Source organism: Bos mutus, chromosome 3 (genome assembly GCF_027580195.1).
Source record: "Bos mutus isolate GX-2022 chromosome 3, NWIPB_WYAK_1.1, whole genome shotgun sequence".
In the NCBI taxonomy this organism is placed as follows: Eukaryota; Metazoa; Chordata; class Mammalia; order Artiodactyla; family Bovidae; genus Bos; species Bos mutus.
In genome coordinates, this window is record NC_091619.1 from 3564329 (window position 1) to 3581947 (window position 17619).

Sequence of the window (17619 nt, forward strand, 5' to 3'; positions counted from 1 at the left end):
TGCTGAGTTTTCCAAATTTGCTGGCATATTGAGTGTGGCACTTTCACAGCATCATCTTTCAGGATTTGAAATAGCTCAACTGGAATTCCATCACCTCCACTAGCTTTGTTCATAGTGATGCTCTCTAAGGCCCACTTGACTTCACATTCCAGGATGTCTGGCTCTAGGTCAGTGATCACACCATCGTGATTATCTGGGTCGTGAAGATCTTTTTTGTACAGTTCTTCTGTGTATTCTTTCCACCTCTTCTTAATATCTTTTGCTTCTGTTAGGTCCATACCATTTCTGTCCTTTATCGAGCCCATCTTTGCATGAAATGTTCCCTTGGTATCTCTATTTTCTTGAAGAGATCTCTAGTCTTTCCCATTCTGTTGTTTTCCTCTATTTCTTTGCAATGATCGCTGAGGAAGGCTTTCTTATCTCTCCTTGCTATTCTTTGGAACTCTGCATTCAGATGCTTGTATCTTTCCTTTTCTCCTTTGCTTTTCACTCCTCTTCACAGCTATTTGTTAAGGCCTCCTCAGACAGCCATTTTGCTCTTTTGCATTTCTTTTCCATGGGGATGGTTTTGATCCCTGTCTCCTGTACAATGTCACAAACCTCCGTCCATAGTTCATCAGGCACTCTGTCTATCAGATCTAGTCCCTTAAATCTATTTCTCACTTCCATTGTATAATCATAAGGGATTTGATTTAGGTCATACCTGAATGGTCTAGTGGTTTTCCCTACTTTCTCCAATTTTAGTCTGAATTTGGCAAGAAGGAGTTCATGATCTGAGCCACAGTCAGCTCCCGGTCCTGTTTTTGCTGACTGTATAGAGCTGTGAGATGAGAATAAAAGTAGCAGTACAGGACCCAGGAGAGGGGAGGAGAAAGAAACAGAGGGCGAGCCAAACGAACCTCCTGCGGTGCGTTAACACTACAGTTAAACCAAATCCCAAAGGCACACTAAAGGCGACCGTACTGCAGGTGAATCGCCCGCCAGGCCTAATAGCCTCCCTCTGTCTCAGGTTCCTCTAGGTTCGTACGGTGGGCCCAATTCAGCCCGTTAAATCTTCCCTCTCTCTTCCGCAGTGACAGGGCTGCCCCTGACATCCAACCTCCGCGCTCCCTCTTTTAATCTCCATTACCTTTAACCCGCGCACTCTTGGTCTCAAATTTGGTTAGCATCCTTCAGGTTCCGAGCTGTTAATCCGAGTCCTGACACTCCCTGCCGCCCTATGGTTGCCTCCACGTCAGCGTCCCTCCGCATCGACTCCCGGAAGTTCCACGGATACGAACTTCCGGCCCCAGGAGCTCCGGGCCATAGAGACGGAGCCAGGGTTGGCCTAGAGAAGCCACTGCCGGAGAAGGTGGGAATTGAGGCTTCCGCTCAGCTGAGAGGCAAGATGGCCACCGCTGGGGGCGGCTGTGTGGCCGACCCGGGAAGTAGGAGTCTTCTTCGCCTTCTGTCTTTCTGCGTCCTACTGGCAGGTGAGGCCTCCCCTGCCCGTGAGCTCCAGTCTGTAAGGAGAACCCTCCGGATCTGCTCAGCCGCGAGCGCTGCCGTCTCCCATCTGGTCCCCGCAGCCCCTCCGTCCCCCCACCCTGTAAATCCTCTCTTTTTCGTTCCTACGACAAAAGTTCCCCCTTTGCCTGGACCTGAGGGTCCCTTCTCCCCCGCGGCAGGTCAAGTCTCCCGATTTCCTCTTCCAGGCCTCTTCTTGAACTTCCAGCTCAACTCTCTCCCACTTTGTCCGGATACATCGTTTCCCCCACGGCCCAGCCACCCCAGTCAAAATCAGAAAGGACAAGTGTTAAGAGTTCAGCTTTCTTTCCAATGCGTTTAGACTTTTAAGATGAAAGCGCCTGGTTCTGTGGGTGCATTGCGGCGCTAAGGAAGGTAGATGCCTTATTTCTTTCTCGTTTTATTCCATCGTAAACCCGCGTCCCTGTGCTTCACCTCCGTTTGTCCCATTAATAAAGTGAGACTAAGGTAAGATATTAGTTCTCTTAACTGTTTATGCTGTGAAATAATGACTCAAGGAACTTTAGGCATTTATAATGTGCACAGGTGTTTGCCTACACGCATTTACTTTCTGGTATATGAGGGCCTAAAATGCAAACATGCCTGTTTATAGACATGATGATACCTTCCCCCAAATTGAGATTGTTTGTTTTAAAGATCTCCAAAGGAGAAACTGGGCTTCCCTGGTGGCTCAGTGGTGATGAATCCGCCTGTTAATGCAGGAGACGCTGATTAGATCCCTGGGTCGGTAAAGATCCCTGGGGAAGGAAATGGCAACCCACTCCAGTATTCTTGCCTAGGAAATCCCATGGACAGAGGATCCTGGGGGACTACAGTCCATGGGGTCACAAAAGAGTGGCACTGGACTTAGTGACTAAACAACAACAACAAAGGGAAAACTAGCTGCCCCACACTGTGGGCACACACAAATTACTTACTAATATTAAATTAACTGACAGGGTATATGGCATAAGTTTTTTCCCAGTTCTGTTCAGATTTCCTGGGAAAATGTCTCAGGGAGACTTTTGTTGTTGTTGTAATCTATATTCTTAGACTGGCACCAGTTTATTAACTAATTAGTGATGTATATACAGAGTAGAAAAAATGGAAGTGTGGTTGAGTATGCAACCAGAAGCAGGTACATCTAATGTTAAATGCCTTTGCTTTGATGAATCAAGTGTTTTCTCTTTAAGCTTCAGTGTCAGTTGCTTTATGATTTGTAGCAACCCTCTGTGGTACATAGCTGAGTGCATTTATTTATTCCAGTAATGTTCCTAGGAGGTGAGAAGGGTAGACATCAGTCCCATTTTGGGAAGTATGATATACCCAAAACTGTTCAACCTAGTTGTGGTATGACAGGCTAGCACCAATGTCTTCCAATTTCTTCTTATATTTTTTATCTTCTGATCAGGTTTGTGTGAAGGAAACTCAGTGGAGAGGAAGATCTACATCCCCTTAAATAAAACAGCTCCTTGTGTCCGTCTGCTTAATGCTACTCATCAGATCGGCTGCCAGTGTAAGTTGAGATTGGGAACTGTGTTCGTGGCTGTTGACATTTCAGTCTGTGCCCTGGGTGTAATGATTCAAGTCTTGTAGGTAACCTCAACACAAACTAGGCGATGAGGGTAGTAGGTGGTAGAGAACCATTGGTCAAACCAGGCGAGGTAATTAATAAGAACAAACAATGAGGAAATACTATATACTAAACTTCTTATGTGTGCATATCATTTAACCATCACAACAACCTCATGAAGTAGCCCCTGTTATTACCCCGCATCTTACCAATATGAAACAGAGACTTAGAGAAGTGAGTAACTTCCAAGATTGTCCTGCTGGTCAGTGATGAAGCTTGGATTTGGTGGTCTAAGTTCTAATCTAGGACTCTTAACCACCCAGTAAGTTAGGTAGAAAGCCATACTCTTTCTTAGGAGAAGAAGCCTCATACTCTATGAAGTCCAGTCATCATCTGCACTCTGAATGCTCTTTTTGGAACCAAAATGAGCTTCTTTAAGGCAGTGAACCCTTTGAAGAAGAAGACATTGAGAAAGCCAAATAGTTGCAAGAGGAAATAATAAAGCACTTAAATTTGTCTTTGTGTTTTGTAAATGTGTCCCATGTCAACGTGATACGGTTATAAAACTATGAGGGAAAAAAGTTGTAATCAAAAGGCTGAATTCTCCAGTTCCTTGCTACTTAACCTGTTGTCTTCAGATTTTGTTTGTTGGATAGTAGCTTTGGTAGAATGTAGTTTTTTACAGGGAAGCAGGAAACTCAGAGTCAGATCTTGGCTTCTTCATCAAATTGGTTCCCTCTGAATCTGTTCATTCTCGTAAAAATGGTTAGAATATAAGTGCACAAAGCTGAAAGTCAGAGCACCTTTAATAGATGTTTATTGGTGATGCTAAGTGCCGTCTCAGCAGTACTTTGTAATTGTCTGAAACCTCATTTGGTTGTAAAAAACTAGACACTGGAAGTGAAGGACTTGCTCAAGGTGGCAATTACTGTTTTTCTACCCACCCATCCCCTGGCTATATCCTGTGTTAATTATCCATGTCCTTGTTACAGCAAGTACTGGGAGTGCGTTAACTGGTTCCAAACAGCTCCAGTTAAAATTTTTGTTGGACCTTGTTCTTAAATTAGGCTTGTGAGGAGAAGGGAGCCAGGTCCAGTGTGGACTGAGATCAGACTGTACTGATGGTCTTGCTGGAACTCCACTTTAGTGCAAAAAGCGAGGCTCCCATCCTCCTGAAGCTGAGCTCTACAATATCCCCTCTGGGACTGAGTCGTTCTGCTACATGTCCTTAGAGCAGCCCTGTGGGAAGCAAAGCAGTAGCCTGTAGAGATAAAGCCTGGAGCCAATATGGAGAGGCAAGAGGGGAGGGGCTGGTCTCTGGCCACTTCCTCATTAGGATCTTGTTTCCTTTTCAGCCTACTTATTTCTAAATCTTACTTCATATCTGTCCATCCTGAGCAAGCTACACCCTCTTAAATTTGGAGTAAAAGACCTAGATTTGATTTTCTGTTTCTAATGCTCTGTTTCAATTGGACCCTTTTAAAGGTGCTCAAAAGGGGTAATCTATAGCTTTCTTTCCTTTCCTTTTCTTTAACTCTTTCCCTATAATATGAGATACTTCCAAGTTATCCATAAAGCATCCTGGGGTAATATATGTGTCTGCTCCTGGCCTGGGGTGAACAGCCAAGCTCTTTGGAGATGTTTGGTCCCCAGAAATGAGAGGACTTTTAATATCAGCACATCTAATCTCTTTGAGGACCATCATTTGGGAAGTTCTGTTCTACAGATCTCCTTGAACCTCTTGATTTAACCTTACCCAAAACTGACCCAAAGCAAGTGAAGTCTTACCCAAATAGGGCAAAGGAATGGAGATCCATGGAGGCTATGAGGGCACGGAAATCTGCACAAAGGAAGATTTAGTGCTGGAACGCCAAGCTTGATGTCTAGAGCCTGTCATTTTCTGGAGAAAACACATATTTAAAAAACTTTGGTGTCTACTGCTACAGAATCTCATATATAAGCCTTAGTGAGGTTGAGGGAAGAGGACAAGAAAATGAAGATCACAGAGCCTTTCTGACATTTAACAAGCAAGGCCTGTAGTAAGACTTCTGAGCTCTTCTGTCCTCCATTCTTTCCTAGTAATCTTCAGATGGAACCAGGGCAGTTCTGCCCTTCAGTTTCACTCTAGAGTTGGCTGCATTAACCCAACGTCTTGTGACATTTTGGAAGTGGGGCGGGGCGGGGCGGGGCGGGGGTGGTGAATAATGTGCAGAATCAGTGAGGCAAAGTCAGAATTGTTAGCTGTGGATGCTTTAATTTGACTCACTCTATCCTGGCAGCTTCCATTACTGGGGACACAGGGGTTATCCACGTAGTAGAGAAGGAAGAGGACCTGCAGTGGGTGTTGACTGGTGGCCCTAACCCCCCTTACGTGGTTCTGCTAGAGGGCGCACTCTTTACCAGGTAAGAACTCGGTGTTCCTGCTGGGGAAATGCATGCAGAGAAGGGGAGAGTCAGGGAACAGTCTTCCAGCTTGTGAGTGTAAACTGCCCTCAGCTTCCCTGGTCCCGCCAGGCAGGGGGTGGGTTGGTGCTCAGAGCAAAAGATGAGCCATCAAAAGGAGTCTCGGTGACCTTGTAAGTAGAACTCTAGGTGTGTAAGGACCCCAGGAAGGAAAGGGATGTACAGAGAGGGGTAGATGAGATGAAGCCTTGAGCTCAGATTAGGTCATAGTTTTCGTTCAGAAGCTAAAAGACCGAAAAGACAAGAAATGAGTCAGCAGTGGTGATTCCCCTAATTCTGCATTTGTTTCTACCCTAGAGGGCAGGATGTCAGGCTGCCTGATAATCTCCCTCCCTTCGTTCATGGCATTGTTGCCCCATTCCAGGGATGTGATGGAGAAGCTGAAGGGGAGATCCGGCCGAATTGCTGGTCTTGCAGTGTCTTTAGCCAAGCCCAGTCCTGCCTCAGGCTTCTCTCCCAGTGTGCAGTGTCCCAATGATGGGTTTGGTAAGAGCCCCAGTGGGTCAGGGCAGACTGCTGTCACCCAGAGCTCATCGTTGCTTCGTTCTCTGGGGGTTGGAGGTTGTGAAGGAGTATGTGTTTGTGTGTATGGTGAGCAACTGCCAAACAGGATTTCTTTGTCTTTGCCACTCATCTCTTCTGTCTCCTGCTCCCCTATCCTGTTTACCTTCCATTCTCCCTTTCTGTCACATGTTCAGATCCCCAACTGGCTATCCTAGGGGTCCCTGATACAGTCTGTTTTACTGTAGGTGATGAGAAGTTGATGCTTGCTTCTTTTTGAGTCACTCCCTCTGGAACTCTTAGTCCCAAACCTGTGATATCCTAGCCGTCCTCCCTTACCTGGTTTCTAAGTGCTTGGTGTCCCAACATCCTATCCCATGTCCTCCCTTTCAGGTATTTACTCCAACTCTTATGGGTCACAGTTTGCTCACTGCAGAGCCTTTCAGTGGAACAAGGTGGGCGACGGCTTGGCTTATGAAGACTTCAGTTTCCCCATCTTTCTTCTTGAAGATGAAAATGAAACTAATGTCATTAAGCAGGTAATGACTCTGCCAGCTCTTAGCACTTCTTACTTAGAATTATTTGTCAGGCTCTCCTCCTGTTTGGAGGGAGCCTCATTGTACTAGTCTACCCTCTGAAAGGCCGTTGCTCCAAGAAGAGCCAAGAGGTTTATTTTTTTCATATTCCCCTCTCCTATTTCTCTTCTGCCTTAAAGTATAACATTAAAGGCGTTTAGACTAGAACAAAACATAAAGAATGTTCAATATGAGATAAGCTGTAGAGCCATGACTAAGAACACGGTATGGTAAGAGCATTGGACTAAGAATTGAGAGATTCAGTTTAGTAATTTCTGAAGTTCTTTTTAGCTCTAGTGTTCTCTAATTCTAAGCTAATATTCTCTAATTTTTATACACAGAGCAGTTAAGAGGTTTGTGCAAAAGTTTAATGGTGAGTTGATGTCCAGGCTGTCTTGAATTTGCTTTTTTCATCTCCCAGTTTGGTGCTATTTACAGCAAATCACATTAGAAACAGTGACCAAAGCTCCATATTGAACCAGGCCATTTGGTATAGGGTAATTTCATCAGCCCCAGCTAAGTCGTTGAGTCTGTGACCCTTGGCACCTCTTGGTGACTTGTTCTTTTTGACCTTATAGCCCCTGTGGTTGTACCAGACAGGGTACAGTCCTGTAGCTCAGGGACAGATGTGGGAGCGGCTGAAGGATGGAGCCGGGCCCTCCTCCTTTTGTTGGGTGTGGGAGGGACGCTACAGCTCCAGCCTCACCAGGGTCCTCCTCCCCATGTAGTGCTACCGAGATCACAACCTGAGTCCGAACGGCTCAGCGCCGGCCTTCCCGCTGTGCGCCATGCAGCTCTTCTCACACATGCACGCTGTCGTCAGCACCGTCACCTGCATGCGGCGCAGCCTCATCCAGAGTTCATTCAGCATCAGCCCAGGTGGGGCACGTCAGGGCGAGCTGGCTGCCCGGGGTGGGCTGAAGGGGCTGCCAGCGAGCGTGGCTGAGACCACTGTAGGGGCAGGGTGGACCCAGAAGGGGGCGCTGGTCAGAGCAGGGAACATCAGGTGGGCAGAAGGGGCGGCCAGAGAACATGGCTGAGACCACTGTAGGGGCAGGGTGGGCCCAGCAGGGGGCTCTGGGCAGAGCAGGGAGCACTGGAGAGTCGGCCAGCGAGCGTGGCTGAGACCGCTGTAGGGGCAGGGTGGGCCCAGCAGGGGGCGCTGGGCAGAGCAGGAAGCATAGGGCGGAAGAAGCGGGACCGGTTCCACACAAATCGAGGTAGGTTGTCTCCAGCGGCAGAGAAAGCAACGTGGAAGAACGGAGCCGGAGAAGTGACTCGCAGAGTCCGTGGGCCCTGGTCAGAGGCCGCCTCCGTAGCCGCCTTCTCCCTGTGTCCTGTTCAGAAATCGTCTGCGACCCCCTGTCCGACTACAACGTGTGGAGCCTGCTGAAGCCTATAAACACATCTGGAACACTGGAGCCCGACGACAGGGTGGTGGTGGCTGCCACTCGAGTGAGTGTTGGCCCGATCAGGGTGGGCAGGACTGCCATAGAGAGGACAGGCTTGTCAGGCCTCTAGGTTGCTACTGTGGGGAGCCTCAGACAGAGCAGGATCTGGACTGTGGGTGTCTAGCCATTGCCCCAGGAAATGGATGTTTTCTCGGCCAGAGCAGGGGAAGGGGGGACTAGGATCTGGCCCGAGTTTCCATTTTCAAAGTGCACCCCCTCTGCCTTGTCTGCTGCATCCAGCTGGACAGCCGTTCTTTTTTCTGGAACGTGGCCCCAGGGGCTGAAAGCGCCGTCGCCTCCTTCGTCACGCAGCTGGCCGCAGCTGAAGCCCTGCAGAAGGCACCTGATGCGGCCACCCTGCCCCGCAACGTCATGTTTGTCTTCTTCCAAGGGGTGAGGGCTCTTTCGCTGGGGTGGGATGGCGGGAAGAAGCAGGTGGTAAAGGTGGGAGGGGCTGTGGTGTGGGGAAGATCTCAGCACTTGGCCCAGTTGCTATTCAGCTTCTGGAGAGTCTACGTGTCTCCCCTTCAGGCTCCCTCATCACAGGAAGCATTTTCACCCTGACCCAGAATTGCTAAACTGCCGACTACCTCACTCCCCCACTGGTGCAGTCTATTTATTTTATTCTGTGCACCCTTCCCCTGCCTCCTTCACCCAGGAGCCCTGAGGCTTCTGCTTCTCCCTACCGCCACCACAGCCTGGCCACGGAGTAGGGGAACCAGCAACTGTAGCTGAGCGGGTGGAGGTGAGGGGAGAAGCAAGAAGCAGGCACATAACAGCTGGTGTCTGCCTTGGGCCTATGCACTGTTGCTCTCCCCATGTCTGGGCTCAGGAAGTCCTGTGACACACACATGTGAGGCCTCACCGCAGCTGGGAGGCGGGGTCGGGAGGAGGGCAGGGTCGTGTGACTCGGCTAGCTAGCAGTTGAGATAACGCAGACAGTAGTAGCCTTTGTGCCTAGGGCTCTGAGGATCTGGCCCTGGGTCACTGAGGCTGCCCTCATGCTTTGGGATCTCTGTTCCTTTTCCCACTCGTCTGTGCCCCTCAGGAAACTTTTGACTACATTGGCAGCTCGAGAATGGTCTACGACATGGAGAATGGCAAGTTTCCTGTGCAGCTAGAAAACATTGACTCGTTTGTGGAGCTGGGACAGGTGTGGCATGTCTCCTCCCCCCTCTTCCTTGCCTCCTCAAAGCTTTCCCTCAGCTATTCCCTCATCCTCACTGAAGGTGCTGCCGCCTCTTCCCTTGACCTCTGCTCCCACTCCTTTCTTCCTGGTATGGGCCAGAAGAGGAGACTAATTATAAACATTGCTCCTTCATCTTACCTCCAGGTGGCCTTAAGAAACTCACTAGAGCTTTGGATGCACACCGACCCCATGTCTCAGAAAAATGAAACTGTACTAAACCAGGTAACCTGAGCATCTCTCCCCCTCACTTCCTGTTTCAGCAGCTCAAAATATGGGCTTGCCCTGGCCTTATCCCCACCGGCCTCCAGGGCGTGTGAGACAGGACCTTAGGTTGGGTGTTGACTAAAAGGGTGAACTCTCCACCTGTTCCAGTTCCCTGGGAAAACCATAAGCTCAGCTCTTGTCACTGTTCCCTGGGATGGGTAGTTCTCTGATCATCCGGTACCTAGTGAGCTATCACTGCCCACTTAGGACAGGGTGTGAGTGTCTCCTTTCTTCCCTGCTACCCCAGGGACCCGGCTGTCCTGCTTACCCTGCCCCATTCCTGGCTGTGTCAGACTCCCTACCCAAACTGTTTTCCACTTCCCTCACTCCTTGTTCAAGACCCTCCCTCCCTCAAAGTACAGCTATAGCTCTGTTTTATCCCTGAGGTCCTCTTCCTGCCAGCCCAGCTTCACTATCACCCCTTCCTCTTACAGCCTAGACTGGACTACTGGTATGGCACGCAGCACTGTTTTGTATTATTTTTTGCTCCTCCAGTTCTGCACAGTAAATAATTAGTAAGACATCGGCTAAGACAATGTCCTGAGGACAGTTGGGTTTACCTATAAATATGGAAAAGAAAAAAAAAACAACCACAGATCTCTTCCTTCTTTGTGTGGTGATTTAAACAGGATAGTAGACACTGCAGGAAAATCCAGAGAGGCTTGATCCCAAAAGGCTTGCAGGATTTAGATCCAGGCGGATTTAGGGCTGCTTTTAAAGTTGGGGAGCATTTCAGGACTGAGGGACCTCCTGCTTCCTCCCCTCGCAGCCTCCGTCAGCTCATGCCCCTCCTCTCCCAGGTGGAGGCGCTCCTGAGCACCCTGGAGCAGAGTGGCGCTGGTGTCCCCACCGTCGTCCTCAGGAGGCTGAATCAGTCCCAGCCTCTGCCACCGTCTTCTCTGCAGCGATTTCTTCGAGCGCGAAACGTCTCTGGCGTTGTTCTTGCTGACCACTCTGATTCCTTCCATAACCTGTAAGCGTTGCCCAGCCCGCCTCCTTGTCATTCCTGAAGAGGGTCTGTTCTGCAGTCTGAGGCCCGCAGAGGGACAGTGTCCCTGTGTCAAGAGGAGCCTCTGCCCGCCCCTGTCCCCATGCCATCCTCTCCAGAACCGCAGGTCAATCTGTATTCTTTGTTCAGTGTCCTGTTCTCATCTCACACGACCCTCTTGTTGGATGAGATGTTCATTTTAGAAAATAGTCCTCAGCTGAGTCCCTTTGTAGCTCGGTACTCCTCACCCGTGGTTCCACCTCTCCACGCTTTCGGGGGCCCGAGTTCCCCAGGGCTGCCAGCAGAGGGCATCGTTACAAATGCACAGTACAGTGGTGATGGGGAGCCCGTGGCCGGAGGACACGGAGCTGTCCCTGCCCGGGGCTGGCCCGCCGGGGACACAGACGGTACTCACCCTGAAATGTCACATGTTCTTACTGTGTGGCAACTGCGTGTGGTTCAGTGTGGGTGTGAAAATGTTCCTGCAGCTGAGGGGGCTCCAGAGATACGGGGCAAGGCCATGCTAGTCACTTTTCTGCCAGTCCTGACATCCCTAAACTGCCCCTAACTCGATGCCTAGGGCAATGGGATTTTACTCAGGCTGGATTGCTAGGCCCCCAGCCTCCCTTCCCTTCTTCCAACAGGCCAAGTGAGTTTCTTTTTTTTTTTAACTTACTTTTTTTTTTTGGTGGTGCTGGGTCTCTGTTGCTCTGCAGGCTTTTCTCTAGCTGTAGCGAGTGGGGACCGCTCTAGTTGCAGTGCATGGGCTTTTCATTGTGTTGTGGAGCACGGGCTCGAGGGCTCGAGGGCTTCAGTAGCTGTGGTGTGTGGTCTCAGTAGCTGGGGCTCCTGGGCTCTAGAGCACAGGCTCAGTAGTTGTGGTGATAGTAGGGGCTTAGTTGGTGATGGTATGTGGTATCTTCCTGGACCAGGGATCAAGTCCATGTCTCCTGCATTGGCAGGCAGATTCTTGACCACTGAGCCACCAGGGAAACCCCCAAGTGAGTTTCTGAGTCAAAATGCATAAGCTCTGATTCTCCAGCCTGTGCTCAGTAGCACCTTCTCATTTATTTGGGGTGGTGACAGTTCCAGTACGTAAGATCAGCTCTCTTCTCCAAACCTATCTTCTGTACTGCTGTGTGGTGAGAGGTGATCCATCATTTGAACACACGTTGGACTTGACCATGTGATTGACTTGATTCCTTGTAGAGCAGGCTATTCAGTGATGGTAGAGGCTGGGAGCTCTCTCCTCCTACCTTCTCTTCTGAGATCTGCCTCCTTGGGGCTCCAATGAGTACTGAGGTGGTTTGACCTTGTGTAGTGTTACATGTCTGTGGACAAGCCTGCTCGACACCCTCTGCTCTCAGCCACCTTCACTATGAATGTGCGTTGAAACGATCATACGACTGCTCTGATAATGCGTGCTCTCAGCCACTCTTCTGTATCTCTGACCCAAATGACACAGAAGTGTTGCTGATGTTTTAGGACCTCCCAGGAAGGCGCAGATTCTGCATTTTGGTCTCATTTGCCTCTTCTGTCTTGTCGGTCACACAAGTCTTTGTATTCAAGCACTCCCACCTGCACTCATACTTCCCCATCCTCTGTTCCTTTTTCAATGTGGGACCCTGATTTTCTCTCTTCCCTCATCCTTGGATGAGGAAAAATGAGACCCCCGAGTTCCTACAGGAGGGACAGTGGAGGGAGGAAAGGGCTGGGCCCTGGCTGAGTACAGCCAAGGCTCATTCTGGCTTTCATGGCAGCTATTACCAAAGCATTTACGACACTGCTGAGAACATTAATGTGACCTACCCTGCAGGGCAGAGCCCTGAAGAGGACCTGAACTTTGTGACAGACACTGCCAAGGTAGCGCCCGGGCTGGGGGGAGCACGGGGACCACAGTGCACGAGGCTTACATGTTCGTGTTGGGGGTCAGGGGATCTGGGCCACTCAGCCCCTCTTCTCCTCCCGCAGGCTCTGGCAGGTGTGGCCACGGTGCTGGCACGCGCCCTATACCGGCTCGCAGGAGGAGCCAGCTTCAATGACACCATACAGGCAGATCCCCACACGGTAGGAGCAAGTGGGCCCCTGTTCCTTTCTGTCTGTCTTCCCTGGTGGCTCAGACGGTAAGGCGTCTGCCTGCAATGGAGGACCTCTGGGTTGGGAAGATCCCCTGGAGAAGGAAATGGCACCCCACTCCAGTACTCTTGCCTGGAAAATTCCACAGATGGAGAAGCCTGGTGGGCTACAGTCCATGGGGTCGCAAAGACCTGGACACGACTGAGTGACTTCCCTGGCACACAGTGGGCTACCGCATCCTTTATCCTGGTCCCCTCCTGGTCTCCCGCACCTTGGCATCTAGCAGGCCTGGACGTGCGGGTGAGGACCGCTGATGCCCTGGGCGTTCCCCCAGCGGGCCTCATCTGTCTTCTCACCAGCCACCATTTTCCCTACCCCAGTGTCTGGCCAATCTGGTTCCTACCCCATGACGGAAATCTCTACTAATAAAACTTTGCTTGGGCTCCAAGTCTCCCCCATATCCCCATCCTAGGTTACCCGCCTGCTCTATGGGTTCCTGGTTAGAGCCAACAACTCATGGTTCCAGTCTATCCTCAGGCCGGACCTCAGGTCCTACCTGGGTGAGTACCTGGCGTGGGGTGGAGTCCTTAACCAAGGGAAGGGATACAGAAAAAGTCATCATTTTGACTTAATCTTTACTTCTTTCTTTTTCCTATTTTCTTGCCCCCCGTTTTCCTCTCCTCCTCCTGAAATTTGTTGGATTCTCTTCTCTTGACTTTCTCTTCTCTGGCTGCTGCCAATCTTGGGCTCTCTCTGGCCCTGCCCATCTGCGCCTCACCACCGCCCCCCGCCACCCACTGAATCCCCCCTTTCCTTGTGGTCTCCGCCCAGGTGATGGGCCTCTTCAGCATTACATCGCCGTCTCCAGCCCCACCAATGCCACTTATGTTGTACAGTATGCCTTGGCCAACTTGACCGGCAAGGTGATTGACCTTACCCGAGAGCAGTGCCAGGACCCGAGTCAAGTCCCCACTGAAAACAAGGATGTGAGTGGTAGTGGACATCAGAGGTGACCCCAGGGCCCCCTGTACCCGCCTTCCACTGGGAAGGCTGCTGGATCTCCTAGGCTTGGACCCAAGGGATTGGGGTGGAGAGGTGGAGGGATGCAGCCCGTTGAACTCGAGTACTGAAGAGGCAGCAGCCTGGGTCAAAACGGACTAACCAAACGGTGAAGGGAGTGGGTGAGAGAGGTCTGCGTCAGCCCCTTGCTGTGGCCTGTGTCCTGTGCAGCTGTACGAGTACACCTGGGTTCAGGGCCCATTGAACGCCAATGAGACGGACCGGCTCCCCCGGTGTGTGCGTTCCACGGCACGCCTGGCCAGGGCCTTGTCCCCTGCCTTTGAACTGAAGCAGTGGGGCTCTACTGAATACTCGACGTGGACCGAGAGCCGCTGGAAAGACATCCGCGCCCGGATATTTCTGATAGCCAGCAAAGAGCTGGAGGTGAGATGGGGAGGGTGGGTGGCAGAGGTCTCTTTGACCTCTCTCTATTGCCTCTTGTCTCTTACCCCTGCTAGCTCCCATTTGCCCCCAAAACCTGCTGCACGTCTGTCCCTGGTCAGCCAGCATGCACCGTTAGGAAGCTTGTCCCCACGGACAGTTTGCGTATGTGTTCATCCTGGCCGTGTGCACCCGTGGAGACCCAAGAGGACAGTATGAGCCCTTCCCCAGCTCCACTGCTGCCTGGCACACCCACCTACCAGAGCTAGAACGTTGCTCTAATGCCTACTGAGCACCGGTCACAATCACGTTATTGGCCACCAGAGAATCAAGGTCATGGCCCTGCCTTCAGGATGCTTAAAATCTAAGTAAAAAATGAAAAGCAAGGACAGAGGTATTTTACTCCTCTTTCCAAATGGGGAGGCTGAGTCCCCAGACCGGGGAGATGTTGCCTGTCATGGTTCAGTACTTGGTGCTTAGAGCCAGCTCCAGGATTCTAGTGCCCTGCCTCCCCGCCCCGAGCAGTTACCACAGCTGCCTGGAGTTCTGAGAACACCTTTCTCCTCCCCTGCCCACGCCCTCCTGCAGTTTATCACCCTGATAGTGGGCTTCGGCATCCTTGTCTTCTCTCTCATCGTCACCTACTGCATCAATGCCAAAGCCGATGTCCTTTTCATCACTCCCCGGGAACCAGGATCTGTGTCTTACTGAAGAGGACCCCAGCTTTTCCCTCCAGCTCTGCAGTTCGCTTCCTAGATCATCTGTCCCACTGGGACATAAACCACTAGTTTGTCATGGAACCTCTCTGGGCCTGGCTCAGACTTGACGTTGACATAAAGTGGAACTGCCCAAAAGAGACCGTGAGAGATAATCGAGTCACCCACCGCCCGCATCTCCCCTTTCCTGTCTGCTCTTCCCTGTTCCTTCTTCCTTGCCCCTGCCTGATCCTGGGATGACGAATAGAAGCCTCCTGCTCCTGTCTGACTCCTGCCCCATGGTGGTTCAGAGCTGCCTGCCCTAACTTCCCCTTCTTCAGCGTCTGTTTTCTCTCTCCTTCCTGCTTGTACCTCCCCATGCTCCCTGCTCCCCCCTCTCCCTTCCTGACCAGGAAGGACATGAAGGGTTGAATGCCAGGAACAAATGACAAGGAAGCCCTCAGGAGGACAGGGCCATCTGTGGGCTGAGCCTTCTGTTTCCCTCCAGCTGTCCCGTCTCCAGGCCCTTAGATGGCACATCAGGGGGGTGTGCTGCCGGGTGGGTATCCCACCTCCAGCCCACAGTACTCAGTTGTAATTTTTATTATGCTGTAATATCTATTTTTGTTTCCTTTTTTTTCTTTGTGTGTGTGTATGTGTGTGTGTATGTAAATATATAAATAGCGAGTTTCATTAAAACAGACTGCCCCACACAACCCGTACCATTACCTATTTTTTTCCCCAGCCCCTTTGTTCTGTGACCCTAGATTAGAGACGTAGAATTGCAACCTCCCGTGCTCTCTTCTCAGTCCCCAGAGGGCCCCAGGAGTATGACTGTCAAAAACCACAGACACTCTAGCAGAAGAGTTCCCTTCTGACCCCTGGTTTTCCTCTCGTGAGAGTGATGTGAACAGTTTCTTGCGACTCTGCGTTTGACAGACACTTCTTTCCCTATCTGATACCCAAGCTGGGGCACAGAGAGGAAGGGAGTACAGCAGGCAGCCCTGACCCTTGAGTAACTCACGTCTGGGGTGAAGGGAGAAACACTCACAGCTAGGTGCAGTAAATGGAGAAATCGCAGCCTCTCCACAGTGCTCTGGCAGCACATGGAGGGGTTCAGGGCAGTGTGATGGCATTTAGAAAGCTGCAGAGAGGAGGCCCTTGGGCAGCGATTTAGAGCTCACCAGGTGTGGAAGCACAGAGCCAGGAAGAGGCATGGGTCACGTTTGAGAACTGTAGGTTGTTCAGTGTGCCTGAGCCATAGAAACAGGCAGTGAGGCTGGGGCAGGTCACAAAGACGCTTGGGTGGCATGCTAAGCAGTCTGGGCTCTGTCAGTGGGCATGTTGTAGACCAAAATGAGTAGTCTTACAGGCTTCTAGAAAGGATCTCTGTGTGCTAGGGAGGAACTCGAATTCCCTGGGTCCTCACAGGCAGAATTCGGGAGTATGGCAGAGCTGCTGGATGTTGCTGGGAAGGGGCTGAATCAGCTGAGCGTGGAAGCGAACCTGCAGGAGTGGCGCCTGAAGCCAGCCTTCTCCCCTCACTGTTGGCCAAGAGCCTGTCTCCAACGTGCGTGAAGACAGCAGAGATGGAAACGAACTGGCCATTTTCAGAGTCCTAAGCACTCCTCGTAGTTTCCTGATAGAACTATTTACCTTTGCAAATCCTGCTGAGAGGAGGTGATTTTTCTCGAGGTTTCTCTCCCAAGTTCCCTCAGGGGGCTGTTTGGGGTTTGGGGCTGTGGGGGAAATAAACCCCGCCGCTTTCCCTCCACCACACCCCTCCCGGTTTGAGCTGGAGAAGCTGCTCCGTGCTGGCGGGAGCTGAGCACAGCTGCCACCATCGCCTGGGCCCACTCCACGCCTCCCTCGGCCAACAGGTCTCCCAGCGGACAGAGCACTAAGCTCCCTCATCCTGCTGGCAGTTTCGGGAAGTGGGGAAGTGGCTGAGAACCAGTGAGGGGGCTGAACAGGGAAGCAGAGGGTTGGGAAGAATCAAGGGACGGGGTGGGCAGGAGAGAAGGATACAGGATGTCAGTCCCTGCCACCTGGGGAGGAATCTGCAGCGAAGCTTGTCTTTTGCTTTCCACACTATGCCTACCCCACACTCCCTCCTCTCCCTGAAACTTACAAAACCAAAGAACATGGGTTTGTGGGCTCCATGGAAGGGGCATAGACCCTCACTGGGGTCCCTTCTCTGAAACCACAGTCTGACTCCTCCCCTGGCTCCTTCTGTGTCCTGGAAACCACTCAGGACTGACCAGCAGCATCGTAAGGCCACAGACTTAACTCCTTAGCCTCCCTCTTCTCTCTCGGTCCAAGGCCCTGCTCAGTCCTGTGCCTTCTAAAATTTGTCATCCCCTCCCTGCACCTTGCCTCCTTCCCTTCTCTCCCTGCATCCTACCCACTGCCAGTTCACACTGCGCCTCCTCCACTCAACCCTTGTGCACAGTTGAGTAACTGACTACCCTACTCCGGGACCCAGTCTGTCCTGTCTCCACTCTGAGACGCCTGGTCCCTGGAGACTAGACCGAAGGCTTTGCTGTTCCCTGGTTTCTCTTCCCAGCTTCTCCGAGTAGAGGGTTTACTCTCCTGTTTCCCACATCCGGGTCACTGCTCCCAGAGGCGCACCCTGGGAGGAGGTATTCCCATCCAGAGTCTAGTGTTCTGCACCAACATCCCACCTTGTTCAAAAGGACTTTGTTTCTTCCAGGGACCATATACTAAGACCTTAGGAATTGTGTTTATGGTCTAACTCATTTGATAGATGGGGAAATGGCAGCTCAGAGGAGTGACGTGGCTTGCTGAAGGCTCCACAGCATATTAGAGCTGTGTGAGACATTTCTTATATCTGCACTGGCAGCTACAGCGGTAATAAACATTTATTGAGCCTGACAA

The 17619-nt window shown here is 51.2% G+C and overlaps 2 protein-coding genes across 4 annotated transcripts in view; one reads left to right on the forward strand and one right to left on the reverse strand.

The window, feature by feature from the left end:
* Positions 1-1285, reverse strand: part of COPA (COPI coat complex subunit alpha) — a 44034-nt gene extending 42749 nt beyond the window's left edge. For both annotated transcript variants that reach the window (XM_070366017.1, XM_070366012.1), the window contains exon 1: positions 1130-1285. In XM_070366017.1, the coding sequence (XP_070222118.1) occupies positions 1130-1169 (40 nt within the window). In that variant the 5' untranslated portion in view covers positions 1170-1285. The remainder of the gene's footprint in view (positions 1-1129) is intronic.
* A 29-nt stretch (positions 1286-1314) lies between these two features.
* NCSTN (nicastrin) lies at positions 1315-17619 on the forward strand. Of its 2 annotated transcripts, none has more exons than XM_005903885.2 (17): positions 1315-1472; positions 2918-3022; positions 5359-5482; positions 5907-6028; positions 6437-6582; positions 7347-7497; positions 7964-8073; positions 8310-8462; positions 9118-9222; positions 9403-9480; positions 10323-10495; positions 12271-12373; positions 12482-12577; positions 13059-13146; positions 13418-13572; positions 13817-14029; positions 16153-17619. In XM_005903885.2, the coding sequence occupies exons 1-17, from the start codon at positions 1388-1390 to the stop codon at positions 16297-16299; spliced, it is 2154 nt and encodes a 717-aa protein (XP_005903947.2). In that variant the 5' UTR covers positions 1315-1387; the 3' UTR covers positions 16300-17619. The 2 variants fall into 2 exon arrangements, with proteins under 2 accessions (XP_005903947.2, XP_005903948.2); XM_005903886.3 differs by lacking the exon at positions 16153-17619 and adding an exon at positions 14615-15358.

What these genes read in the sequence shown, in the direction of transcription:
- NCSTN (XM_005903885.2), top strand. Translation starts at nt 1,388, where the DNA reads ATGGCCACCGCTGGGGGCGGCTGTGTGGCCGACCCGGGAAGTAGGAGT. An exon ending in TGGTGGTGGCTGCCACTCGA is followed by an intron (nt 8,074 to 8,309) that starts GTGAGTGTTGGC and finishes TGCTGCATCCAG; the next exon opens with CTGGACAGCCGTTCTTTTTT. An exon ending in TAGCCAGCAAAGAGCTGGAG is followed by an intron (nt 14,030 to 16,152) that starts GTGAGATGGGGA and finishes GGGTCCTCACAG; the next exon opens with GCAGAATTCGGGAGTATGGC.